The following is a 26093-nucleotide window of genomic DNA, read 5'->3' on the forward strand; positions in this document are numbered from 1 at the left end:
TACTTTCATGGGAATCGTTAGAATTTCAACAATGTGCGTTTGTACTTATGTTCTACACGAAAATACAATGCTCGATCACTCGACAAGGCGGTGGAATACCGCAAATTCAAAAACAATTCACAATTTAAATTTTTTCAATAATTATGTTTTAAAACGGCGGTGTAAAAATATAATGAAATTCATAGTTTCCTTGAAATACATTCGCGTCAATCATTTTATTTTATTTAGGTACTTTCGTTTCTGTATTAATTGTTCTTAAATATCAAACAATAATAATAATTAGTACTCGTTATTATCATATTCATTATTTGAAATATTAAATACCTATATTGCATTCTTTGTATTACAATGCTCAATGAAAAAGTTATCATATTGAATAGAATATTAACGAAAGGAAGTTGATAGCGATCATCTTTAATTACTTTTTCTTGTTTTCCATATATTGGATAGGTATCCCAATTCCCAGATTTATTTAGGCTTTAATCATGTATTTATGACTTGCGACTAAAACGTGATATAAGTCGATTCTCAAACAATAATAGGTAAATGTTGTTTGTAGAAATTTCAATGATAACAAAACCCACAAAACCTATGTCAACCGTAATAAAATAATTGTCTCATAGCTAGGTATAATGGAAGTCGTTGGTAAATATGCACAATTGTGTAGATATTAACATATTTAAATCCTATTTTTAGAAAATATTGAATGTTTTTCTTCTATTTCGCACGTTTTTTTATTAATAAGACCTTGACAACCGTGTTTACACTGACCAAAGAAAAATAAAAGTTCCATACTTACATAAAATTTTAATTGCGAAAATGTGACATGTTTTGAAACATTTCATAGATAAAATAGATGAACATTAACCATATCTGATAAAGAAGGTACATGCATCGGTATCCATTGAATAGAACCGTAATTTAGTAACAGATATCGATGTTAACCTATTTTGTACTATCTATACATATAATAAAATCGTAGGAAAGTCAAAACTGTACATTGAATATTTTTTTAAAAGAATACCTGGGCCGTGATCTATAATCGATATAGAAGCCAAAAACATAGTTTTTAGAATTTTTGTCTGTTTGTCTGTTTGTCTGTTTGTCTGTTTGTCTGTTTGTCTGTTTGTCTGTATGTTTGTCCGAGCTAATCTCGAAAAGTACTGCATAGATTGACTTCAAATTTTGCATGAATATTACTAACAGGTCGGGTGAGGCTATAGGCTACATATTATCAAGCTATCATCTACGGGGGAGGAGCTGTGAACCTTTATTTTTCTTACGTATTCCGTGTATTACGACAGCGTACAATCTAAAGACTCATGTTTAAATGTTGGTTTCGAGTAAGCCATGCTATTATCTAGCTTTACAAAATAAAAACTATGTCATTTACGTAATTTGGGCAGAGAAACAGTTTAATGAATTTAGTAGTATAAAGACAAATTAGAAACAGCGCCATCTATTAAATGTTATAAAAATCAAATCAATTTACACGTTAACTATTGGAAATTAATAATCAAATGACGCATATATAAATGTTGTTTGACAATATCTAGATTGACACTATAAAAATTATGCCATTTAAGTAACTTGGGAAGAGAAACATAGCTTAAAGAATGTAAGTTGTATAATGTTAATTTTGTAACAGCGCCATCTATGAGATTTCGTAAAAATCAAATCAATTTACATGTTAACACTACTGAACACAATGTTAAAAATTAATAATTTAAATATAATTATGTTATTTATTTATTTAACTCTTTAACCCATATCTTCCGTTCCCTATAAGATATATTTCGTGTAAATAATAAACTACATTTTTTTTTAAAGTGAGGGTACCTACTTAGATGTTTATTATTTTAAGTAAAAATAGACACCATTATCTACAGTTAATCTAATGATTGTGTTCCAAAGAGTATAATAATATATTGTTGTGTTCATTAGTTACAATTTTTAAAATCTTCGTGTTTTATAAATTTACTAGCTTACCGCCCGCGGCTTCGTCCGCTTTGTCTAAAACCTAATAAATTATGTACTAAAACCTTCCTCTTGAATCAGTCTATCTATTAAAAAAACCGCATCAAAATCTGTTGCGAAGTTTTAAAGATTTAAGCATACAAAGGGACATAGGGACACAGAAAGCGACTTTTTTTTTATACTATGTAGTGATATTTATAAAGCAATTGAATGCCATAAAACCAAAAATATCAAATGCAATCTTCGTGTTTTGTGAATTTTCACCATCATGCGTTCCCACAAAAGGTAAGTTGTTACTTACAGGTATTTATTGAAATGAAATGAAATGAATGATTCTTTTATTATTTTGAGGTGCATTGGGAACAGAAGTTTTTGATAAAATTTTATTTGTAAGTAGCTTTTTTTATAGATTTACAGTTAACTTTTGATTTTTTTATTCAATGCTAATAAAATTATATCGCCTTTGGAAGACGATTTCTGCTGATATTTTTACTACACCACTTGAAAATTGATGATTTGATGATAAAGACAGTAGCAGCGAGGATTAAGTGGAAATTAGTAATCATCCGCTTCGTCAATTTTTGACTGAAGTTAATGTCCAACGTCCAATGGTTCAATCATTGGAAGTATCTCGGGAAATTTTGGAGGATATTTTTCAGGAAGGAGAGGAGGGCCAGCCAACCACATATCAAACTACTACGTTTTAGTACCGAAAAAAATGTTATTGCCAAATGAAACGTAAATTTTGCACTCACAACTTTACAAGTAATGTTTTTATTTTGACTTTGCGGTTATCTGATTATAATATTTATCGTTATGGCTATCGACGTACCGACCGTACTGGGATCAGAGTAGGTACATGATATACAGTTCATCATCCAGGATTGCTTAGAGCATTTTCACACTGAAAAAGATGTTTTCTTTGAATCGTAGTTGCTTCATTTATTTATTTTTAATCATTTTAAATAATATGTTTTAAATTCAAATTCAAATTCAAATTTCATTTATTTACAAGAATGTAGTTACAAAAAAGGTGTTGTTACAATATTAAGGCGCTAATACATTCTACCCACTATTTGGGTGTGCAAATATTTAAATGGATTTTGACATTTATATTTTATAAATATATCATTTTCATTATTTAAGTAGATAAAATAAATTATGTAACGGTTTTATAAGAAAACACATTATATTTGTTAGGCGACGGTGATTTCTTCCAGGCAAAAGAAATCATCTTCAGGATGGAATCATCCTGGATCATCTTCAGAATCATCTTCTGAATCATCTTCAGAATCATCTTCAGGATGGAATCATCATCATGGATCCAGATGGGGGTCAAGTGACGCGGGCCACGTACCACAAACATGCTTAGTTTGTGGTATCGAGCGCGAAAGATAGTCATCGTGTTTTTAGTAAAGTTACTATGTAAACTAACGTAATTTAATACTTAGGTACATATTCTATAATGGTGTGCTCAAACTGTTAATCTACATTTAATTTAGATTATTATTTGATACTAAGTAATGTAGAATTTAAACCACATTCATGTTTTCTTCAGATTTTAAGATTTTCTTATCAGAGTGTTCAATTTTAATGTAGTTAAATTTTATAAGAGACAATAATTAAGAAAATTTTAAAATAAAGTGTCACGTATTTTTTTTAAACAACGAATGACGAAAAACGACCTAATCGCGGACGAAGTCGCGGGCAACAGCTAGTTTGTTAATAAAATTAACCTAGATGTTTATCTTACTTGTATCTATTACTATTGAACTTATCCGGTTAGTGAACTGGCGGAATGCAATCGATTATTTTGTTAATTTATACTGATACTAGCGGTTCGCCCCGACTTCGCCCGTGGTACCTACATGTTTACGTTTTTTTTCATAAAAACTATCCTATCTCTCAAGTTGGATCGGACTACACATGGTGTGCGAATTTTATTATAAACGGTTAAGTGGTTTAGGAGTCCATTGAGGACAAACATTGTGACACGAGATTTATATATATTAAGATATACCTATTCGGGTTCTTAAATTACATTTTACGGTATTAGATGTTATTTGTGAACATGTATTTGGAAAATACATTACCTTGCATGAAACATTTCTCGACCCATCCCATCACCTGCCCCTATACAATTATTTGTACCTGCCTAATGCAACAAAAGCTATTTTTAATCTGCTAACAATATAGCTTCTAGTGTTAATAGTAATAATGATGTATAAAAACTAAAGAAAATTCCCTTCCACAAATTATATTAGGTACCAACTAATGGTGTAAACATATCAAATTACGTGCTCATTTTCGGGGCTTGTTGATATTATAATTCCCTAATTACTGAATACACCAAAGGACTTACAAGAACAATTTTTAGAAGTAATAAATAAATAAATAAATAAATATTTCAGGACAATTTTCACACACGGCACGATCTAATCCCATACTAAGCTTTCGCTTGTCTTATGGAAACCAGATGGCTGATAAACATACATATATAATTTTAAATAAATACTTATATAGATAATCAACACCCAAACACAGAGCAAACATCTATGTTCATCACACAAATATTTGCCCCGGGTGGGAATCGAACCCACGACCTCTGGCTTGGAAGGCAGGGTCACTACCAACCAAGCCAACCGGTCAGTCAAAAGTATTCCATATCATTAGAATATCGGACCTATAGAACAGCGTGGTGCACTTAGAATTTTAATTTACGTGAATGAACAAAACGTAGATAAAAAAGTATCTAATTCTAAGCAATTTATCTACGTGCGTAAAGAAAAAAATGTTGTGTGGTTTTATGAAACCACGGTAAAAGTGAAACTTTTTTTCACACTATACACATTTAAACTAGGGATGTAACGATACCGATACCGATACCGATATATCGGCCGATATAATCGGCAAGCCGATATATCGGTATCGCCGATAATAAAACAACCGATACCGATATCAAACAATTCAAAAAACCGCGCCCAATGAACGATGCGGGAGGCCGCCCGCGCGTGCGCACTTTGTTTTCTGAAAAAACTCTACCAATAGTAAACTTTTATTAGATACTGATTGTATGTGTATTACTTAAAGTTTAACTGACGTTGCAAAATAAATAGTTTTGTTGTTTTTTGATTTGGCATTTTTATTTAAAAGAATACGATTAACAGTTGAGTCTCTGTTAAATGTTGGTAACTTTATGCATAATTCACTATTTATTTTTCTACCAAGCCATCGATATCGGTATCGGTATCGGTATCGCCGATACATGACAACAAATATCGGTATCGGTATCGTATCGGCAAAATCATTTATCGTTACATCCCTAATTTAAACTAAAAATTATCGTATTTGTACGATAATTATCGTACGTATCGTGCGTCACGCGACATGCGCTACACAGACCAAAAAGTTTGAGACGATGGCGATGTAATAAAAGTTTCACTTTAATATCAAACATTAAAATTTAGAAAACTTACAGGGAGATACAATTCCATAAAGAAATATGCATTGATGCTTCCAATATCAAATACAATACAATTTCTGGATGTTTATAGACAAATCTATAAAACTGTCGATTTTGCAACAAAGTATTGTGTATAAAAATAATTTCGCGTTAACTTGGCGAGAATGACCGCAATTATGATAGCATAGGTGAAAATATTATATAGTTAGGTAAAAGTTTGCATAATTTTAGTTAGGCAATGCAACGTCGGAGTTACGTTATCTTGTTTTTAATTAAATAACAAATTGATTTATTAGGTCATGTGCCTCGAATTAAAAGATCAATTGTTTACTTAGTTTATTACCCCCAATTAGCATTCCAGACTTATTTGATATTTTATTTTGTTCTTCATGCAATTTGTTGCAAAGTTGCGTCTATAAATTGTGTGTGAAGATAAAGATGTCCCTATATCGGTTTTATAAAATAGTTAAATAGAATGGAAGTGATGCTGATTGAATTTCCAATGCCATTGTTGATTCATGGTTTGAATTTGCTATTCATCATGACGAAGTAAATCTAACATATTTAGCGGAAATCGCTATAAAATCATCTTTGGATCATCAGAAAGCACTATCGTATGATATTGATATCTACACTAATATTATAAAGAGGAAAACTTTGTTTGTTTGATTGTAATGAATAGGCTCATAAACTACTGGACCGATTTTAAAAATTCTTTCACCATTCGAAAGCTACATTATCCACGAGTAATGTATGTCCTGATTCGAGAATCTTGAAATCGTTTATTGACTCTTTACTATGTTAACGGTAAAAGTAATTAATATACATAAATACTTTCAATATTCATGTATTCAAGGAAATTTTAATTATTATTTATTCAAAATTAAGTGATACATTTGAAAAAATGAAGTTGAACGTTTATTTTTTTTATCTCAGTATGAATAATAATTATGAATGATTGATATGATGGTTTCCAAATCCAACAATGCAATTGGAGATGGTATTTTAAAGATAGTTTAGAATAAGGTCAAGAAATGAAGAAACGCGCTGTTACACTTTTGCCTTCGTTGCGTATGTCGACTTAGCTGTGGACTTAGCGGAATGGCAAGTCGCACAATGTGTCACTTACTTTTGGTTATGTGCGTGTTTACATTGCACGAGGAAACACCTCGCAGAGCATTGAGTTTCATGTAGCTATACGAGTAGCTAGGCTTAATACCTTTCATGACGTCATTATTTGCTTTGCGATCAAAGATCGACCAGGGTGGCTTGTACGAATTTGAAGTCACGAAATATTGGGTGGTCTGAGACGTGACGTGAATCTTATGTACCATAAATATTTCTCATCCTAATTATTCTATTAATTTCTGTCACAATTTGATTTAAATTCCATATTACGAACTTGTGTTCAATCCAAGTCCGTATGATATGACCACGATGTGACTCAATAATAAATATCAGCCAATATGTCACGTCCATTCGAATAGAAAACACCGGAACTAATCTATCTTTCTATAATTAGTTCGTAAAACGGGTATTTTACTTATCACACATAAGCATTTATTAAAATTGATTCTGCATTGCAGACTTGTAATAAAATGATCAACGCTTAGATACGAGTTACGACTATATAAAAAGAATTAAGCAATCATTTTAAGTTAATGTTTGATTTCTTATGTCATTGATAAGATATAATTATAATAATTGTTAGTTTGAATAATATTTGCTCTGAATTGAATTGATGGTATATTTTATATCTACGTGCTCGAAAGCCATTAGGCGTGATAACTGCCGTGCTCGGTGACTAGATTATGCATCGTTTATTTTATTAGATGAGATTAAGAGAGCATACCTGGAAATTTTCATACTTCTTACCATATGACTATTGACTAAGAAATTGTTTTTTTTTTTTTTTTTGGAATAAGTAGGTACCTAGTTAGAAACTATTTATAAGCTTTTTAACTGCGTAAGGGCAACTCATTTCTGCTTCTTTCATCGCAATTATGCATATTTTGACGACTCCAAGGTGTGATTCTATGAACACATGCTGAATAGCAAAAAAAGTCTACACTCACCTTTATTAATAGGTATTTATTATTATCACAGAATAACCCTTGCTTTAATACTATACCTAGATACCAAATTTTTAAGACAGAAATACTCAAATAAAACAAATGTGCACAATATATAATTGAATGTTTAGCGGCATGCAATTTGGGTGCGGTCTTTGTCGGTCTATTACTCAACTATTCATAGCATTTTCTTTTAATTATATACAATTAACTTGGAATTGAGCAACTGTAATAATCCTACAGCATTAAACCGTAAAGTCATAATGTTGTTCCTTTGAATTCAAATAGCTTCAAACATTGCGTGAATGATCGACGTTAATCTTTGCTTTAATCGTCTCATCTCAAACATCAACAATATTCTTTGAAATCATTACACTTACCTCTAATTATGAAAAATCACTGAGTAACTTTGCAGTTTAACAATCGTTCTCTCCTCTAGTATACAACAACCGCGTATGCTCGGTTTCTTCATCGCCTACTTCGGTCAGGAATCTCAACTTTTTATGCACAATCGTCTGTTGGAACTCCATAACCGAGTTGTAAGAGCGCAGGACAATACTACACTTAATTTAAAGTGAGGAAAATTGCCTGCTCCGTTGTTGAAGTAGTTTTACATTTAAATCATTGTTTATATCTTTCATAATTTTACTTTTCTTAGAAAGTTTCGTAGAAATGTAGTCAGTAGGTATATTTTTTCCAATTTCAGCTTTCTCATAGACAGGAGACTAGCGTAACTCAATCAATTTTCTTAATTAATTTTGTTATATTTTAAAAATTAATTATTTAGAAATTAATCAATTATCAAGTCACGCGTTCGTAGTGTCACTAGATATTTTACTGTAACATTATTTTATTTATCTTGTGGTTGTATAGAATATATTTCCATTCAGTAGTGTTAAAAGGAATGACTGCATGGTTGTTCATGATAATAGTGTATGCATATGTATGTATAGAAACATTGACCTACAACACTAGTGTGTTTCCTAGTTTATATCCGCAATTTTATATTAACTCCATGTGTAATTATGCTCAATGATGCCTCTTTTTTGTACAGCATAGCGCAACCAGTGTTTCTAGGAAAACTGGTCGAGTACTACAGCCCTGATCAGAAGACTGTGAAACCTACAGAGGCATATTTATACGCCGGAGCGGTTGTTATATGTTCGGCGTTAAACGTCTTCGTAGTACATCCGTACATGATGGCCATTCTACATATGGGCATGAAATTCAGGGTCGCCTGCTGTTCTCTTATTTATAGAAAGGTAAATAATCCATACTTATGTTGTAAAAATAAACGCGAAAGTAACGCTGTTTTTGTATCTGTTTCATTCGCTACTTCGAATGAATGGAGCCTTGGAGAAGGACATAGGCTGTTTTTTGACAAACAAAGTTTAACAAGTGAAATTGGAGTTCTTATGGATATTTGTATGCTGAATGATATGAGAAGCAATGAGGTGTTCAAGCGAATAAATTCTAATTCGCGGGCGGAATACTAGAGCTCTATATTAATTTGTTTTTATTGAATGTCACTGCAATACACTTTTCCCTCGAAATGCTTCTCCCTACTCTGAGGCCCAATGTTAAAATATCAGAACTTTAAGTGGACGAATACCTAAATATTTAAACTCGCAGACGTAAATAGTTATTATAAGAATCTATATACATAATAAACAGTACATGGAGTATTCGGTATTCGTATGTAAGTGTGATATAAAATTATACAGTTTTCCTCCAATAGACAATGATGCAAACGCGTGATTCATTCATCATTATCAGACAATTGATTTTAAACAGCTGTTACTGTGAAATAAATATAAAAGTTTAACGATTCAAGTTTACACTTTCAATTTGCAAGTCAATATCAATGTTATCTTTACTTCGAGGAGGTCGCGTTATCCTTTCAGCTACTGAGTAAATATTAGAAGTATAATATGTCAATAATAATAATTATGTGAAAACCCAGTTAAAGCTAATACATGATTTACTGTAGATAAAGTCTACAGTTCCAATACATGTACTTCAAGTTGTGTCTTTTGACGATATTTCGTCTTCATTCATGCCAAATCTAAATAGGTGACGAAATTATATTCGGGCAATGAAAATTTTCCAAGATGGAAATGGATTATGATTTAAATTTAAATTTATATTTAAATTGCATTTTTAAATTACGCTAGATGTTCATTACGATTGCCGTTTTACAAACCATTGTTACTTGGATTTTCCTCCATGCGGAGTAAATAATTACTAATAAAGTATTTTCCTATTAAAACTCAAAACATCGTGATAATCCCGAATAACTGGCAAATCCATTCTTATATTATAAATGCGAAAGTAACTCTGTCTGTCTGTCTGTTACTCAATTATGCCTAAACTACAACCAATTTGCATGAAATTTGGTATGGAGATATGTATTTTGATACCCGAGAAAGGACATAGGCTACCTTTTATTGCGAAATATGTACAACGGGCTCAGCCGGGGCGGACTACTAGTATAATATATGTCATTTAAGATTTTATCTCTTTAATAATGTCTCTAAGATTCAGATTTAAGCTGCAAGACAATTTTAGAACTCTATTTTATTTTCTGATCACTGCTAATTTGAGCGAATGTAAAATGTAAATGATAAGGCTGGTTGCAGAGCTTGACCGACCCTCAGTGCGTACCGTCGGTCCTGACAATACGCGTCAACAATTGTATGACTATGACACTATAATGCGCATGACAATACGCGTGCGTATGGTCGGTCTATAGTCCTTTTCACGTAGGATGATTCCTGTGACACTTCGTCGTGTTCCGAATTACGTATTTTATGTTTAAAACGCCAAAATAATTTTAGTGCATAGTATTTTTATTTTATGGCGGCATTAATACCAAAAATATAAAAATGAAACATCTTAAGCTTATAAATCAAAAACAGTATTGTTTAGTTTAATATAATGAAAAATAAAATAAAATAACACAAAAATATAATACCTACGCAATTCGTGTACATGAAATGGATCGTTGAAAAATCATAGAGTTGGAAAACATATAATCGGCGCCCATCTTGTGATCGTTTGTCAATCGAGTCAATCGTCTGTACGAGTGCGTCAGCTTTGTATACAAGTTGCATTTTTATATTGATATTTTACGTGGTATTCTGTTATTGTTACTAATTGTTATTGTTGACTTTTTTTTTGCTGTTGTTTGCTAAGTTTCCTTAGTTAATTGTTGGCGAAATGCCGAAAAAACTAATTTTGATACTTTATTCAAATCGATTTCATTTCCCTATAAAATATTATCGATTATCGGAAACAATTGATACGATTTCAGTAAAGACATCTCTACACGTGTCAAAAATCGATGTGTCACAGAAATCATCTTAGGTGGAAAGGACTATAGCTATGAACGGTTTTATGAATTTCCATACATATGACAAGCGCGACTGACGTACGCACTTATGGTCGGTCAAGCTCTGAAACCGGCCTAAACCATTATTAAAATTAAGTGTTATGCTTATCTATACTAGTATTATAAAGAGGAAAGGTTTGTATGTATGTATGGTTTTCACGCATAAACTACTGAACCGATTGTAATGAAATTTAGCACACATATAGAGGGTAACTTGGATTAACAAATAGGATAGGTTTTATCCCGGAAATCCCACGGGAATGGGAACTATGCGGGTTTTCCTTTGAAAACGCGGGCGAAAAGCTAGTGTAAAATAATTGTTGAAATAACTAATAATAGAAATCCAGAAATAAATTCTCATCACTGATACTATTGTTACGTATTCCTTGCCCTGACATTAAGGAACAAAATGTTAATCATTATCCAAATTCGGTTTATCGCTCGGAAGTTATGCGCGTACAATATACACCTACATACAATTCGGCGATTTTTTATTATACATGGTATTGTATACTCTTTAAATGTGTTCCGCTAGTGTATTAGGAAAGATAAAACAAGTTTTATTATATTTTTTTGAATAGTCTACCTACTGATGAAGTCAGACTCGAAATCTAAACCTTTTTTATTCCAGTGCTTATGAATAATCAATTTTTTTGTTGTTAAAATTTGATTATTAAGTCGGCCGCCTAACTAACTATTACAAAGAATATGTAATAATACTTGTTTATTATTTTAACTAGCCTGGATTTTACTTTATCTAAATTATTACCTATCTATTAGTAACATTTTATCGTAAGTCAATTAATCCTTCTAAAGTTTGTGTTAAATCACAAAGCTTCGACTGAAATACAGATAACTAAAAAGATCCCAAACGTTCCGTTGACAATTAAATACCCGTAAAATAGATCAAACGTCACATTTCCAAAGACTAATGCGCTAGAGCACCTTGGCATAAATGCACTATTCGACAACTAGTTTGGGAAGTATAGATATCAATGTATAGATCGCCAGAATTGCACAATTCTCATAAATATATTGTAATCCGAAATGACTATAACATTTTTTTTCGTTCACGTTTATTAATAGACTAATCCGTGTATAGAAATTGTCTGTTGAATATTTAGTTCAAGATTGAGATCTTGAATTTGATAATAATCTCACCCATAATCTATAACGAGAATGTCTCATGAAGCTCAAAAAATTATAATGGGATTTCTAATCTCGCAATCTTTAACTTTAATCGTTCATTAGCTGTCGCACAAAGTTCACAAAATTCTAAACTAATATATTTCTACAGTCGCTACGGCTTTCGAAGACAGCACTCGGCGAGACGACCATAGGTCAAGTGGTGAACCTCCTTTCCAACGATGTGAACCGCTTTGACGTTGCGATCATCTTCCTGCACTATCTATGGATCGGGCCGCTAGCTACTGTGATCATTACGTATTTCATGTGGCTGGAGATCAACTGGGCGGCGATAGTTGGTGTGGGATTCATGCTTGCGTTCATACCGCTGCAAGGTAAGGTTTTTGGGGTAATTTTTTTTGTGATTTTTTCAATATTTTTTTAGTTATTGTACTAATGCAGGTGAAGACGAATACAATAAACCAAAAAGCATTAAAATTTGTTCAGCCGTTTTTAAGTTATAACTTATAAGTCTTTTAGGTAACTTACCCGTTATCTTAAACAATACATATTATGTCGATTTTGATTCATAGGTATGTAAAAATTGTAAATAAACGTATAGAAAAAAAAATGATTTTAGATTAAAACATCAAAAATAGGTGTTCCAATTATATTGTATCAAGTTTCGATGATGATATACATACCAAAACTATTAATTTGCTAATAGTCATCGTTAATTTAGTGATATTTATAAATTCATGGGAACAAATCTTTTTAAATAAAATTTGTGAAAGTATAACAGGACAAAATAGGATTTTATTACTGATTGATTGCCGGCGAAACGAAGAAACAAAATGTAACAAAATATGTCAATAAACCAATGCAACAGATAATATGCTATTTCTGAATAGTGAAATGTGTTAAAACATGCATGAGAGAAAATAAATCTTCAAAATGTAATAATCGAGTGTGTTATTTTTGTGTAAAAATCACATCAAATACAATTTTCTTACCAACGCGAACGTAAAGGCACTGTGCATTCTTCACATATTTGTTAATTAAACCAAGCCAGATTATAATCATGACATTTAATTGGTGTGCGAGGGTCATTCCGGCTAATGACCCATATAGCATATATTATATAGGTTCTAACTTGTTCTAAGTGCCTACAAAATCCGTTCGTGTCCATATTTTTTACCAAGTGTTTCGCTTTAAACGTTCGTTTCGTTTTTTATTTGACCGTAGACACAATCGAATCAGATGGCCTCTCTCGGTAAAAAATGAGTGCATTCATGAAAACTTGTTTAATACTGCAGTTTTAGTATTTTCTCGTTAACCTTAAAACATCGCATTTCTTCGTATCGTAAGCATTATCCCCTTTTTTGCATCTACTCCTATTATTTAAATTATATGTAATTTAGTGTTTGTTTTAATTGGCTAATGTAAGAGATACCTACTAACTAACTGGCTTATGCGGTTAACACTGATAAAGTAAGGTCAACGGACCGACTTTAAATACCTTTTCACACGAACAAAGTTGGCGTTAGGATATACCACGATTTTCAGACGTATTGTGAAATTCTATACACTTACCTACATATAATCTCTTACTATTATCGTAGACAACGCCAACGCATACCTACGTCTCGGAACCTTAACCTATGCAGTGTATTTGCAACTCGGCAACGGTCTGTAACGTGACGCGACATTACGTGTTTACTGTTTACTGTGGAGGCCTTATTATGGTCAGTAACTTGATAGGATAAATAATTACTCATTGCAAAGATTGCACAATATTAGTTGCTCATCGTACCTAGGTACATATCGTTTTTATCTGTGGTCAATTTAGAACAATGCATCATTGCAGAAATACAAATAAAAACAATTTGTCACTAATTGAAACAACAACAGATAACGGCTAGGTTAATTGAGGTGCACTTTTTCCAAATGAAATGCCCCTTAGATAAAACACGGTCAAACTGTGCAATGAACTATTTTATTTTGCGCGCATAACAATAAAAAAATAATAAATTATTGACCGAAAGGACGTTCTGAATCATACTGATTGCATAAAATTGTGTAGGCGTATGACTGTTGGACTTTGCTTACTCAATTGTACATAACATTCTAGGTTCATTATACTATTTAGATATTTTAATATAGGTATGCGATTTGATAAAGATGAAATAAGAAACATACGCAAACTAAATAATACCTAAATATACATAATAAACGATACCTATGTAATTTTTTTTGAAATCGTAGTAATAACAAAAAGTTGTAATGTTTTCACCTTTATCACTAGTATACTACACGATCTTGAGATGGGATAGTTTTCCTGACATAACCTGTCTACTCTTGAGTCTTGACCAAGAAGCTTATATGTGTATTAGATGTAAGCTTCTTGGTCTTGACCTTAATTTGTAACAATGACACTTATCGGTGTTTTCGTTGGTAGCCGATGTCATAAATTTACTAAAGAACACAAAAAGATTATACCTACTTGACTTGCCGTAAGAAACAGGAGTGTCTTTATTCGTAATCCATTTAGGTACATTCATGTAAACATTACTGTATCAAGGCCACTATCGTTCTCTTTATATCTTCTTAAAGTCCTTGTGTAACAATACGAGGATTTTAACATATATAAAAAGAATACAGAAACAGGATTAGTTCTGTTTCGCTGATTTTACAAAGTTGTAAAGCTAATTTAAATATTACCATCGAAGCCTCAGCGGGTGATTACAGAGATGCACAAGCGATCACTAGGCTCTTTGCAATAATGTCGAAATCACTTGAATTGTCTTAAGTACTATTAGCTTCTGTTAAAAGGATTACTAGAAGTACAGTTATTTTGCTGCATTATTTCTATTTCTAAACGATGTGCGATGTACGTTTCAATTACTTAAAGAGAAAACTCTGTAGAATAAAGACGTTGAACCGCAAAACTATCAAGTGTTTTATTTTCGATGATGGGTTTTGGGAACGTTATAATATTTAATAAAGTTAAATATATTACGTTCCACAACATGTCTCAAGTTCATGTTCCTTTTAGAACAAGGTACCCCACATTATGTTTTCCATAGGATATCGCGAAATATGTTTTTCTTTTCAGCTTATTTGGGAAAACGTACATCAGTACTGCGTCTCAAAACAGCGCTGCGAACGGACGAGCGCGTGCGACTGATGAACGAAATATTATCCGGAATTCAGGTCATCAAGATGTACACTTGGGAGAAACCCTTCGCAGATCTCGTGGCCAAAGCTAGAAAGTAAGTTCAAACATTGCTTCGAGTTATGCTGCATATGTTTAATATTCTTGTTGTATTGTATGGGTTTATGCATGTTGCAATTGCGATTTATATACTCAACTATGTATTAATATAATATATATATCTTGCGAATAGAATGGTAAGAAAATAAATATCTTGTTCACGCTAATGTGTTTATTAAACGAGACGTGAAGTATCTAACACTTCGTTAAATAGTGAAAAGAAAATATATTTCTTGTTTTTTTTAAAGCGAGAAAAGATGGTATAAAATAGCACTTAGGGAGCATTACAATTAGTGGGTATTAGTATTAACATAGTGTATTATAATTTCTTTAACTCGCCCTCAGGGGCGTAGCTACCGCCGTATCTGCCGTATCAATTATACGGGGCCCCGGCGGCAAGGTGGCCCCCAACGTGCGCTTTTGTGAGAAATCTTTACCCTTCCTTAGGTCCCCCAAACAAATTTTTATACGGGGCCCCGCCAAGGCACGCTACGCTTCTGCTCGCCCTATGAGTGTGTGAGCTGGCTTTGGTATATAATATAAACTGTAAAATTAATTTGTGCTATTTAATGTTATTCTTAAGCGCGTTCGGCTAATGCATTTAGTCTTGTGTACATTTTTGCTGTAGGTATTATATTATCCATCTGTCTATGGTCTCTGCTTATAATATGAACTATAATTATACAAAAATGAAGAAACTGAGTAAATTGTATTGAAAATGTTTCTCGAATTACGTGAAACCAAACAAAATGTCTAACATGTGAAATATTAATGTATTCTTTGCGTGAAACAAAACATCGGCACGTTTATTAAATTATTAATTATGGTCGTCAAATGTTATCTTATCATTTATCATACGCGAATTAACGTCGAATGAAGATGGAACTTTTGCAAAAGCTTGTAATACATAAAATGTTCTATAAACAGAATTCTTGACTTGTATGTTTTTACTCAATGCCGAAGTATTCATTGAAAAATGATACCATAATATATTTTCAGTTAGCAATCTTTGTAGAATGAATCAATTTTCTAAGAAGTTTAATAAATACATGACTGATATTGACTAGCACTTCATATTATATGGCTATTACTACTGAATTATTACAAAACGTGCATAGTAATATTTTTTACAGAATTGTTCGCGAGTACAATAAAATTGTAATGTACCTATGTTAATAAATATAGCAGTGTAATATGTACACAGGCTGACCCACAATTTCATTTGATGTGTAAATATTTTTGTAGTACCTTCTACTTTTGTACAAGATAATCTCGAATATTTGTACGGCGTGATCTAAATACTATACATGCTTTCATTGCTTATCTAATAAAATAGATCGTATGTTTTCGCAAACCTTTTTTTACGTACATTGTCTGAATGGTTCCATGCTCCTTTTTATCTAAGAGGAAAACGCTCTGCCGCATTGGAATATGTACTAAAAACGTGCTTAAACTACATATTTTTTATTTCACGCTTCATCCGAACAAAATAAATTTTATTGTGTAAAATTCGAAGCAATATGCAAATTAGTTATGTGATGTTCTTGAGAATGTTCATTCAGACAGAGAGGTGACCTGTAAATTACATAATGGTTTATTTTGTAGCGGTAGTTGTTTTTAGGGTTCCGTAGCCAAAATGGCAAAAACGGAACCCTTATAGTTTCGTCATGTCCGTCTGTCCGTCTGTCCGTCTGTCCGTCTGTCACAGCCGATTTACTCGGAAACTATAAGTACTACAGTGATGAAATTTGATGGGAATATGTGTTGTATGAACCGCTACAAAAATATGACACTAAATAGTAAAAAAAAGAATTGGGGGTGGGGCCCCCCATACATGTAACTGAGGGATGAAATTTTTTTTTTCGATGTACATACCCGTGTGGGGTATCAATGGAAAGGTCTTTTAAAATGATATAAAGTTTTCTAAAAAACATTTTTCTTAAAGTGAACGGTTTTTGAGATATCAGCTCTCAAAGTCGTAAAAAGTATGTCCCCCCCTCTATTTTTATAACTACGGGGTATAAAATTCTAAAAAAAATAGAGGTGATGCATGCTAATTAACTCTTTCAACGATTTTTGGTTTGATCAAAGTATCTCTTATAGTTTTTGAGATAGGTTGATTTAACTGTAATTTATTATATTTGCTGCTACGGAACCCTTTGTGCGCGAGCCCGACTCGCACTTGGCCGGTTTTTATAATACTAATTTATGCGCTGACTCATTTGGCGATATTGATACTATAAAATCAGCATAATATGTTTGAGTGTTATGGTAAACTAGCGGTCCGCCCCGGCTTCGCCCGTGGTACATATTTCGCAATAAAAAGTAGCCTATGTCCTTTCTCGGGTATCAAAATATCTCTATACCAAATTTCATGCAAATTGGTTCAGTAGTTTAGGCGTGATTGAGTAACAGACAGACAGACAGAGTTACTTTCGCATTTATAATATTAGTATGGATAACTGAATCCCGTTGTAGCCTGATCCTCTAACCACACCTAACCACTACCTACAACTTAAAGGCTTCAAAATCAGACGTTTTGGATATTAGCTCAACTAGACATACAGATATATTTTTTACAAATTTAACTCATGATAAAATCTGTTTTTTTACACTTTACAAATAATATACGCACAATGTTTTGTTTATATACTTATTTCATAATGATCATTTATTTATTTCATCTGGTTTTCTTAACGTTTCAAAGTAAGCAATCAAATGAAAACAAAAATTAGGTAGTTGTTGCTGTTGCCAATGTTGCTATGTCGTCAATTAAGCTCGTCAACTTTAATAAATCAGCATTGATAGTTGTCTGTTTATTGTGTGACTAGTATAAATAGGGAACTCTAGGTTCAAATCGGCAAACGCATTGAAAATATAAATCAGTAAAAATAACGAATTAAAAAACTCTCTAGTTTCCGTTTACTAGACAATTTATTTTACAGACGACAAGTCGTAAATCGATCCATATAATTAAAAATGCTTAAGCTACCTAGGTACATAGTGGCTTCTCTCGGTCTAGCTTTCTTTGCGGTTGAAAAATAATATACCGTCTCTAATTACGATGTTACTATTTTTTATCACAGTTTCATTGCATTCGATGCAATAGCACTATCTTTAACAACTGCAATTTCTCAAATGAAATTTATCTTTATAATGAAATACATTTTATTAATTATTATTATCAATTTGAGAGCGTCTAGAATTCATTATAAACACGTGATTAAAAAAAGTAAAGAAGATTAATGCTTTTACGTAATTTAATAGGTATTATTCATTGAAGTAATCACCTCATATACACGTGCATGATACGTATTAATGGCATCATTTAGTGTCCGCAGGTTTTATTGATTTGAAATACGATACAGAAGCTTTCAATGTTTATTGTAATGTTTGCAATATCCTATTATGCAGTTGATAAGCGTACAAAAAAGGTTAAATACGAAATTAAGATATACAGAAAGACAAACAGAGGTTATATTTACAATGTACTTATGCTCTAATAGACGTAAGAAATTTATTACGCCATGTTATATCCGTGATAAGCTTTTAATTCAAGCACATATGTATTTAGTAATGTGTGAATCTATATTAACTGGATATCCTCTAATCTATGTCTTGCGACAGGATTCAAGGATGAGGCAAGATACAAATAAGATAAACGAATTGCTTCATGTTCAACGAGATATAATATATATTTAATATTATGTACATTTTATTTTATAATAAAGATGCGATTTTGATTTAGAATATTACTCTATATAAAAGATTATAATAATTAAAAAGAGCGTATGTGCCGAGTACACGTGTGAGAAGTGAAACTTCTTTAGCAAGATTCAAAGATACCAAAATCGTCGCCTTACCCCATAACGTGACAGTATTGTCATGACGCGACCTTGACGTTTTACTCTCAACGCGCCCAAAGAAGTTTCACTACAAAAAATTATCTTATGTGGCGAACTTAGAGCATTAAACCAATAATGTTGGTTTAATGCTCTAAGGTGGCGAATAAGAATAAATTATTTTGTGCAAAAGCTGGATATAGAAAGATATTTTCAAACCATATTTTCATTTTTTTTTGTGTGTCTCAATGTTAGCCAGAAGGGCTTCTACATTTTAACGCGGACGCGGGGGTGAACTTAAGGTTCACCCTGGTAGCGACATGCGCAAGGGCGTCCTTCATACAATACCATGTCTAACTTATTTGCGTTGAACAGCTCATGTAATATTTAACAAACGCGCACTTTCTTTGCAGACAAGAAATAAAGCAAATAAGGGCGACTTCATACATCCGCGGTGTGCTCACATCTTTCATCATGTTCACGACCCGTATCTGCCTGTTCTTCTCGATCCTGGCGTTCGTCCTTGAGAACAACGTGATTAGCGCCAAGCAAGTGTTCGTTGTGACGAGCTTTTATAATATACTGAGACAGACCATGACCGTGTTCTTCCCGCAAGGTTAGTTTGGGTTGAAAATGTATTTCAATTTTATAGGCCTATATAAACAAAACAAGTTTTTAACTTTGTATTGAATATGTCATTATAATGTTAATTTCAATCATTTACCATTTTACGCGTGGATAATTTCATATGCCTTCTTTTGATTTTAATAGCTTTGTTTCGTGTAAAGTCGTCGTTAATAATTTAATGTTTGAATTTATTCTCTCACCGTCTCTGCTATTTACATGTTACATTGTTTGTCATTGTTCAGAAAACTAGCAATTATCACTATCGTGATTCTTCAGCCGGAAATACTTAAGCAATTTTGCCCGCCTTAATAACGCATTTCCTTTACGCGTTTGTCTACCAGGTATAGCCCAAGTCGCTGAAGCTACCATATCGATAAAACGACTACAAAATTTCATGTTATACGAGGACACAAGTAAACCAGTACCAGGTTTAGCGGAAATTCAAACATCCTCCAAAAAAGGAAAGGAAGAATCTCTAGCAAAGGATATTCCACCTTCACCAGTCAAAGCCGATATGGAAAAGAAAAAGGAAGCCGATTCAAAACAATCGTTAGAAACTCCTCCGGAAACTAAAAAGGCCCATGAAGCTAAAGGCAATGGTGAGTCCTTTGATCTTTATTTATTCGAGTACAAAGTCCAACAATTCATTAGTTATTTGAACACAGTAATTACTTCATTTATTTCAACAGCGAATCGTTATTAATGAATGGCTACTAGGAATAGCAGCATCATAAAATCCATAAAATACGCACAAAGCAGTATTTTAGGTACAACAGCTGTAACATATATTTATGGTTATTCGTTATTGCCGTATTGTATTAAACGTAATTGTACGTTATGAATTTTACTAGATACTAATTAAAACAAGTACCTATTGCTTACAATCAATTAGCCACAAAGTGTTATTGATAATTACTAACTGGCTGCCCGTGGCTTCGTCCGCGTGTACACCATGATATCAGCCTCATTAAATTTTGTTATCTTGACAATAATAGCCTCTGTCCATTCCTAAGATTAATTACACCCATCTTGGTTCCAACTGTCATCATAATCTGATTCAGTACTTTAGGCAGAAACAGAACAATCGGCCTAGTAAAGTTAAATAGGACTGTACTGTTAAAGTGTGTAAGTTATGGTGTGCTATTCAACACTTTTAGCACACACCTACACCTAAATCAGAAAATCGAAGAAATCCTTATCCTTCCCTCAACCTCCTTCCCTCAACCTCCTTCCCTCAACCTCCTTCCCTCAACCTCCTTCCCTCAACCAAGTACAACTTTTTCTTCCTAGGTAATTTAGAAGCGCCACTAGAATCAGGTGAAGAAGACAATGAAGAGTTGGCAACAAGAGTTGAAGAAGACGCGAGAGGAGTAAGACTGAAACATGCCACCGCTAAATGGATAGTTTCGCACGCTGAAAACACGCTCACTGATATGTCGCTCACTATCAAACCTGGCAAGTAAGTGCAAGTCTTTTATCTTTGAAAATAATTGCATGAAATTGTATGATTGTTTTTACTAAAACGAGAGTAGAATAAGTGAAGAAAATAAAATTCCCAGTAGTAATAACACTCCTTTTTATAACTGAACTCTATATTCAATCGATGCTTTTATGAATCTTCTATTCAACTTTGTTACAACCTTGATTGAAAGATTGAAAAGAGATAAACGAGTATAGACAGTACATAACTTTTTCGTTTAATACATATTTTATTCTGTAATGAAAAAACGTGTGGCATTAACGTGTGACTGCCGCAAAAACGTGTGACTGCCGCGGTAAAGCTATTGCATGCTATGCCTTCAAGCCACACCTCCGCCTGTCGGAGTAGGGAGCATGAGGTTTTTCGTTATGGAATTTCTAGATTCGGTCCCCGCGCTCAAGGCCCGCGATAGAAGCTATGCAATAGCTTAATAATATAGTCAGATGTGCCAGGTTTTGTTTTAGTGTTTTTTCGTTTAATCCTTAAAAAAATATTTTCACGATTATCCTTTAAATTTTTTTGGACTGAAAAGTACCCATAGTATAAGAATTCTTAATTTACAGGTTAATAGCAGTAATAGGACCGGTGGGTGCGGGCAAGTCATCCCTTTTGCACGTACTGTTGCGTGAGTTGCCTCTCGTCTCTGGCTCTGTGCACATCGGTGGAACTGTATCGTATGCTAGTCAGGAGCCTTGGTTGTTTGCGGGTAATTAGAAATTGTTGTAAATACATAAATAATCACGCTTATGAAGTGTTCTGAATTTCGGGATTAATAAAGTAGTTATCGTTTTTAATTATTCTTAAAATCTTTACTTTTTTGTGTACATTCCAAAAACAGAAAACACCGTGTTCAAGATTCTTTTGAATAATTATAAATAATAAATAAATAAATAAATCATTTATTTGCACCATTTTGAGTTACAAAAATTTAATGACCCAGGCTCCTAATATAGTTGTAAACTGTTTTTCAGGAGCCTGTGTTCACACTAATTTATTATCACTGTTACAATGGCGTATACATACACGAGTTTATTCAGCTTATTCGACATAATTATACAGTTATAATTTGTATGTTGGTAAAGATCTTCGCATAAACGTACAATCTGATACACACTCGCTACAGAGAAATTATCTAAAAGTACAAGCAACTTTTGCTTCCGCCATATTTTGGCCAAATACGATATTTTTTTTACCATCGGTTCTTAAGGAATTTTTAGATACTAGCTTACCGCCCGCTGCTTCGCCCGCTTTGTCTAAAACCTAATAAATTATACACTAAAACCTTCCTCTTGAATCACTTTATCTGTTAAAGAAAACCGCATCAAAATCCGTTGCGTAGTTTTAAAGATTTAAGCATACAAAGGGACAGAGAAAGTGACTTTGTTTTATACTATGTAGTGATTTGTCCACAGGTAGCGTCCGTCAGAACATCTTATTCGGTCAGCCAATGGACCGCCCGCGATACAACGCGGTGGTGAGACGCTGTGCTCTAGACCGCGACTTTACGCTGTTCCCACATGGTGATAAGACTGTGGTCGGTGAACGGGGTGTTAGTCTTAGTGGAGGTGAGTAAGAATTTACTATAACAAAATAAAAAAAATATACCGGCCGAATTGAGAACCTCCCCCTTTTTGAAGTCGGTTAAATATAAAATATAATAAAAATGAAACATACAATAAATTTTATTAGTAACTTTAAACATTTTAATTCACAATATAGGTATAGGTATGTTTCATCGCGTAGATATTGGGAAGTTTGTAATGTATTTGTTATGTGTTTGTAGTGTAAGTATGTAAACTAATAATCTGAAGAAGAACTCCAAACTGAGTTCGAATTCCTGCAAAAAAAAGCTCGCGACTACATACATTTTCAGGGACTCGGGGTTGATGTTCAATTCTTTTAGTCTTCATAGCTTTAAATAATATTTAGACAAATTTAAATGTTACTTTTTATAAAAACAAAAAAACGTACTAAGTGATATCGATTTATAAGATCTCTGTATGTTACGCTTTCACGGCTACCTAATCGATCGTTTTTAAAGTATACTGAGGAGGGGAAATTATATGCAATACAAAGTATAACTTTATTGCGGTAAGTCAATGCAGTTTAATGGAAGCGTAACAATTCGCCTATAAACGGAATTACTGAATCGTTTACACGTGGAACACTAGAATATCTAGGTGTCTTACATTTATGCTGTCATGGTCGGGCCAGTGAAGAAAATTCCTATTAATTAGTGATTAGACTATAATAACTGATTTATAAGAATTTTCTAACAGACGAATATCATTTAGATTCTTACTATTTATTTCCTTCAGTAATTTTACGATAGTGAACAGTTTATAATTATTGATTGAATTCTTCTTCTTAATTTTTCTTCATTTTCGATGCTAAAATGTGTCCTAATATTTTTTTTCTTTACCCTTACGTCAGTTTTACATAGTAACAAGTTTTCTTAACATTATTTCAATCTCACGACAAATTTTCCTACAAAAACTGCCCTCTCCAGATCTACAAGCACACAGTGCTTTTTTTTTATAGTGGGGAAATCTTCCAAAGATACCCCCACGCCCCCCGGGGAAGGAGCCGTGGGCTATGTCGGATTCTTACCGACTAAAACCCCTCTGTGTTCCGTCGAGCCTCCTTAATGATGGGGCCGCGGGTATTGATTAGAATTCTTCCGCGACACAAGCACACAGTCCTAGGAATTAATGTTCGCAAATTGTCATTTTCCTCTCCAGGTCAACGTGCCCGCATCTCACTCGCGCGCGCAGTATACAAACGCGCAGACATATACCTACTGGATGATCCTCTATCTGCTGTGGACGCACACGTGGGCCGGCATCTCTTCGAGTCGTGCGTGGTCGGATACCTGCGGAACACCACTCGGGTGCTGGTCACCCACCAGCTGCAGTTCTTGAAGGATGTTGATCAGGTGCGTATACAAGCGTGGACATACGTACTGAACGCTACGTGGCGTGTGTGTACATCTACATTAACAAAATACATAGGAAATACGACAAATTATACATAAAGATTATGGTCGTACATATTGTAGGGTACTTCGTTTTAATTATAAACATCTATAAAAAAATTAAAGAATAGAAATTATTATATAGTGAGGCGGGTTTTGAATCCACATCCACATCCAAATTGAAATTAGAATGTTCGTTCGTTTCTGCTCTGTTGTTATTATCAGTGTGTAATTTTTAAAACCAAAATAGGAAATTATGTTTTCCTCTCTACTCATTAGAATAATAGTAATTAGTATGTAAATTTCTTAGAACTAACTGATCTCTATTTTTCAGTGTGACAAGTATTTCGTTTTGACAATACTATCTTTCCCTGTTTTAAAATATCATCTTTTCTTGTCATTGTTAATAAATTATTTATTTTAACTGAAAAATTTATCCAAATATTGAACTTTTAACATTGTATTATAAATAAAAAAAATCTTTCTTTTATTCAGATAATAATATTAAAGAACGGTGCAATAGCAGCGGCCGGAGACTTCGAAACGCTGAGCGCGTCGGGTCTGGACTTCGCGACGTTACTCGCGAGGGACGAGCAAGAGGACGAGAAGCCCGTTGCCGAGGAAAAGTCCAATATGGACCTGGATGAGTCTGTGCTGCAGGGCAGTTTCAGAAAACGCCAGATGAGCATACATTCCGTGAGTTTTTAATATCTCTATACATATATTAACCCACTAGCTTACCGCCCGCGGCTTCGCCCGCTTTCTCTAAAACGATTTGAGATTTAAACTACCTATCCTATCTCTCAAGTTGGATCGAACTGCACATGGTGTGCGAATTTTATTATAATCGGTTAAGTGGTTTAGGAGTCCATTGAGGACAAACATTGTGACACGAGGTTTATATATATTAAGATTGAGCCCCAAGCGGCCCGATCGGTCCGCGACACAATAGGTTTTCTATTGTGTCTGTGATTCCGGGGCCTGAGTTATTAAAATGAAAGCCTAGTTCACGTGGTTACGGCATCACGCGTGAATAGCTAGACCGATTTCGATTATTCTTATTTTGATGTGTTCATTATTGTCAGGAGAAGGATCAGATAGGAAATGTCAAGAAATTTGCGCCTAAATATTAAAAAAAAAAAACGCAAAAACTTAACGGCTATTTAATTTTCTATAAGTCAGAACAACGTCTATCGGGTCAGCTAGCTAGCTTAAATTTAAATGCAAAATTTATGTAGATAGCCCAGTTTTTATAAATCTGAATGCGAAATAATGTTATGATTATGATACGTATTAAATGATGTTCAAAATTATGGAAATGATCACGTCTTTACGTTATCTCAAAAACAATTTTATTTAAAGAGGTGTGAGGATTTGTGATTTCTTAAATTTTAAATGTAAAATATATTACTTTTAGCTACTTAATATCGAATAATACCACACATGCACTATAATGTTTCCCAATTTTTGAGAAAAAAAAGCAATCTTAATATAGTTTCTTAACTTATAATAATAGGATATTGGTAGTGGTTATTATATTAGTGGGATTATAAATAATCCGTATTAAACAAATAAGTACCTGTGTGTATTGTTAAGTCATTAATTGCTATAAGCTGCATGTGTAAACAATACAAGTGTAATTTTAAATCATATTATAAATTAATATTAAGGAAATATCCGACTTAGACAAAGCCTGTAAACCGATGAAATAACTGACAATTGCTTTCCTTACAATGTTGCATAAAAAAAATGTATACAAGTGTTTGAAGTTGTATTATTCACGGATTCTCAACTTTGTTTCGCAGAATTCTAGAGTAGTACATAGTAAGTAACTTAGTAAGTAACTTAGAACTTGTAATGCTCATAAT

At 33.2% G+C, this 26093-nt stretch overlaps 1 protein-coding gene across 3 annotated transcripts in view; it reads left to right on the top strand.

Annotated features, from left to right (window-relative positions):
• The window catches only part of LOC123700154 (ATP-binding cassette sub-family C member 4-like), a 219903-nt gene that overhangs the window by 183998 nt on the left and 9812 nt on the right, over nt 1-26093 (top strand). For 2 of the 3 annotated variants that reach the window (XM_045647290.1, XM_045647298.1), the window contains exons 5-15: nt 7952-8086; nt 8567-8774; nt 12201-12423; nt 15144-15300; nt 19558-19760; nt 20113-20370; nt 21062-21230; nt 21815-21957; nt 22664-22816; nt 23993-24186; nt 24721-24921. In XM_045647290.1, the coding sequence (XP_045503246.1) occupies nt 7952-8086; nt 8567-8774; nt 12201-12423; nt 15144-15300; nt 19558-19760; nt 20113-20370; nt 21062-21230; nt 21815-21957; nt 22664-22816; nt 23993-24186; nt 24721-24921 (2044 nt within the window). The remainder of the gene's footprint in view (nt 1-7951; nt 8087-8566; nt 8775-12200; nt 12424-15143; nt 15301-19557; nt 19761-20112; nt 20371-21061; nt 21231-21814; nt 21958-22663; nt 22817-23992; nt 24187-24720; nt 24922-26093) is intronic. The other variant, XM_045647305.1, reaches the window with a different exon arrangement.

Source organism: Colias croceus, chromosome 2, assembly GCF_905220415.1.
Source record: "Colias croceus chromosome 2, ilColCroc2.1".
NCBI lineage: Eukaryota > Metazoa > Arthropoda > Insecta > Lepidoptera > Pieridae > Colias > Colias croceus.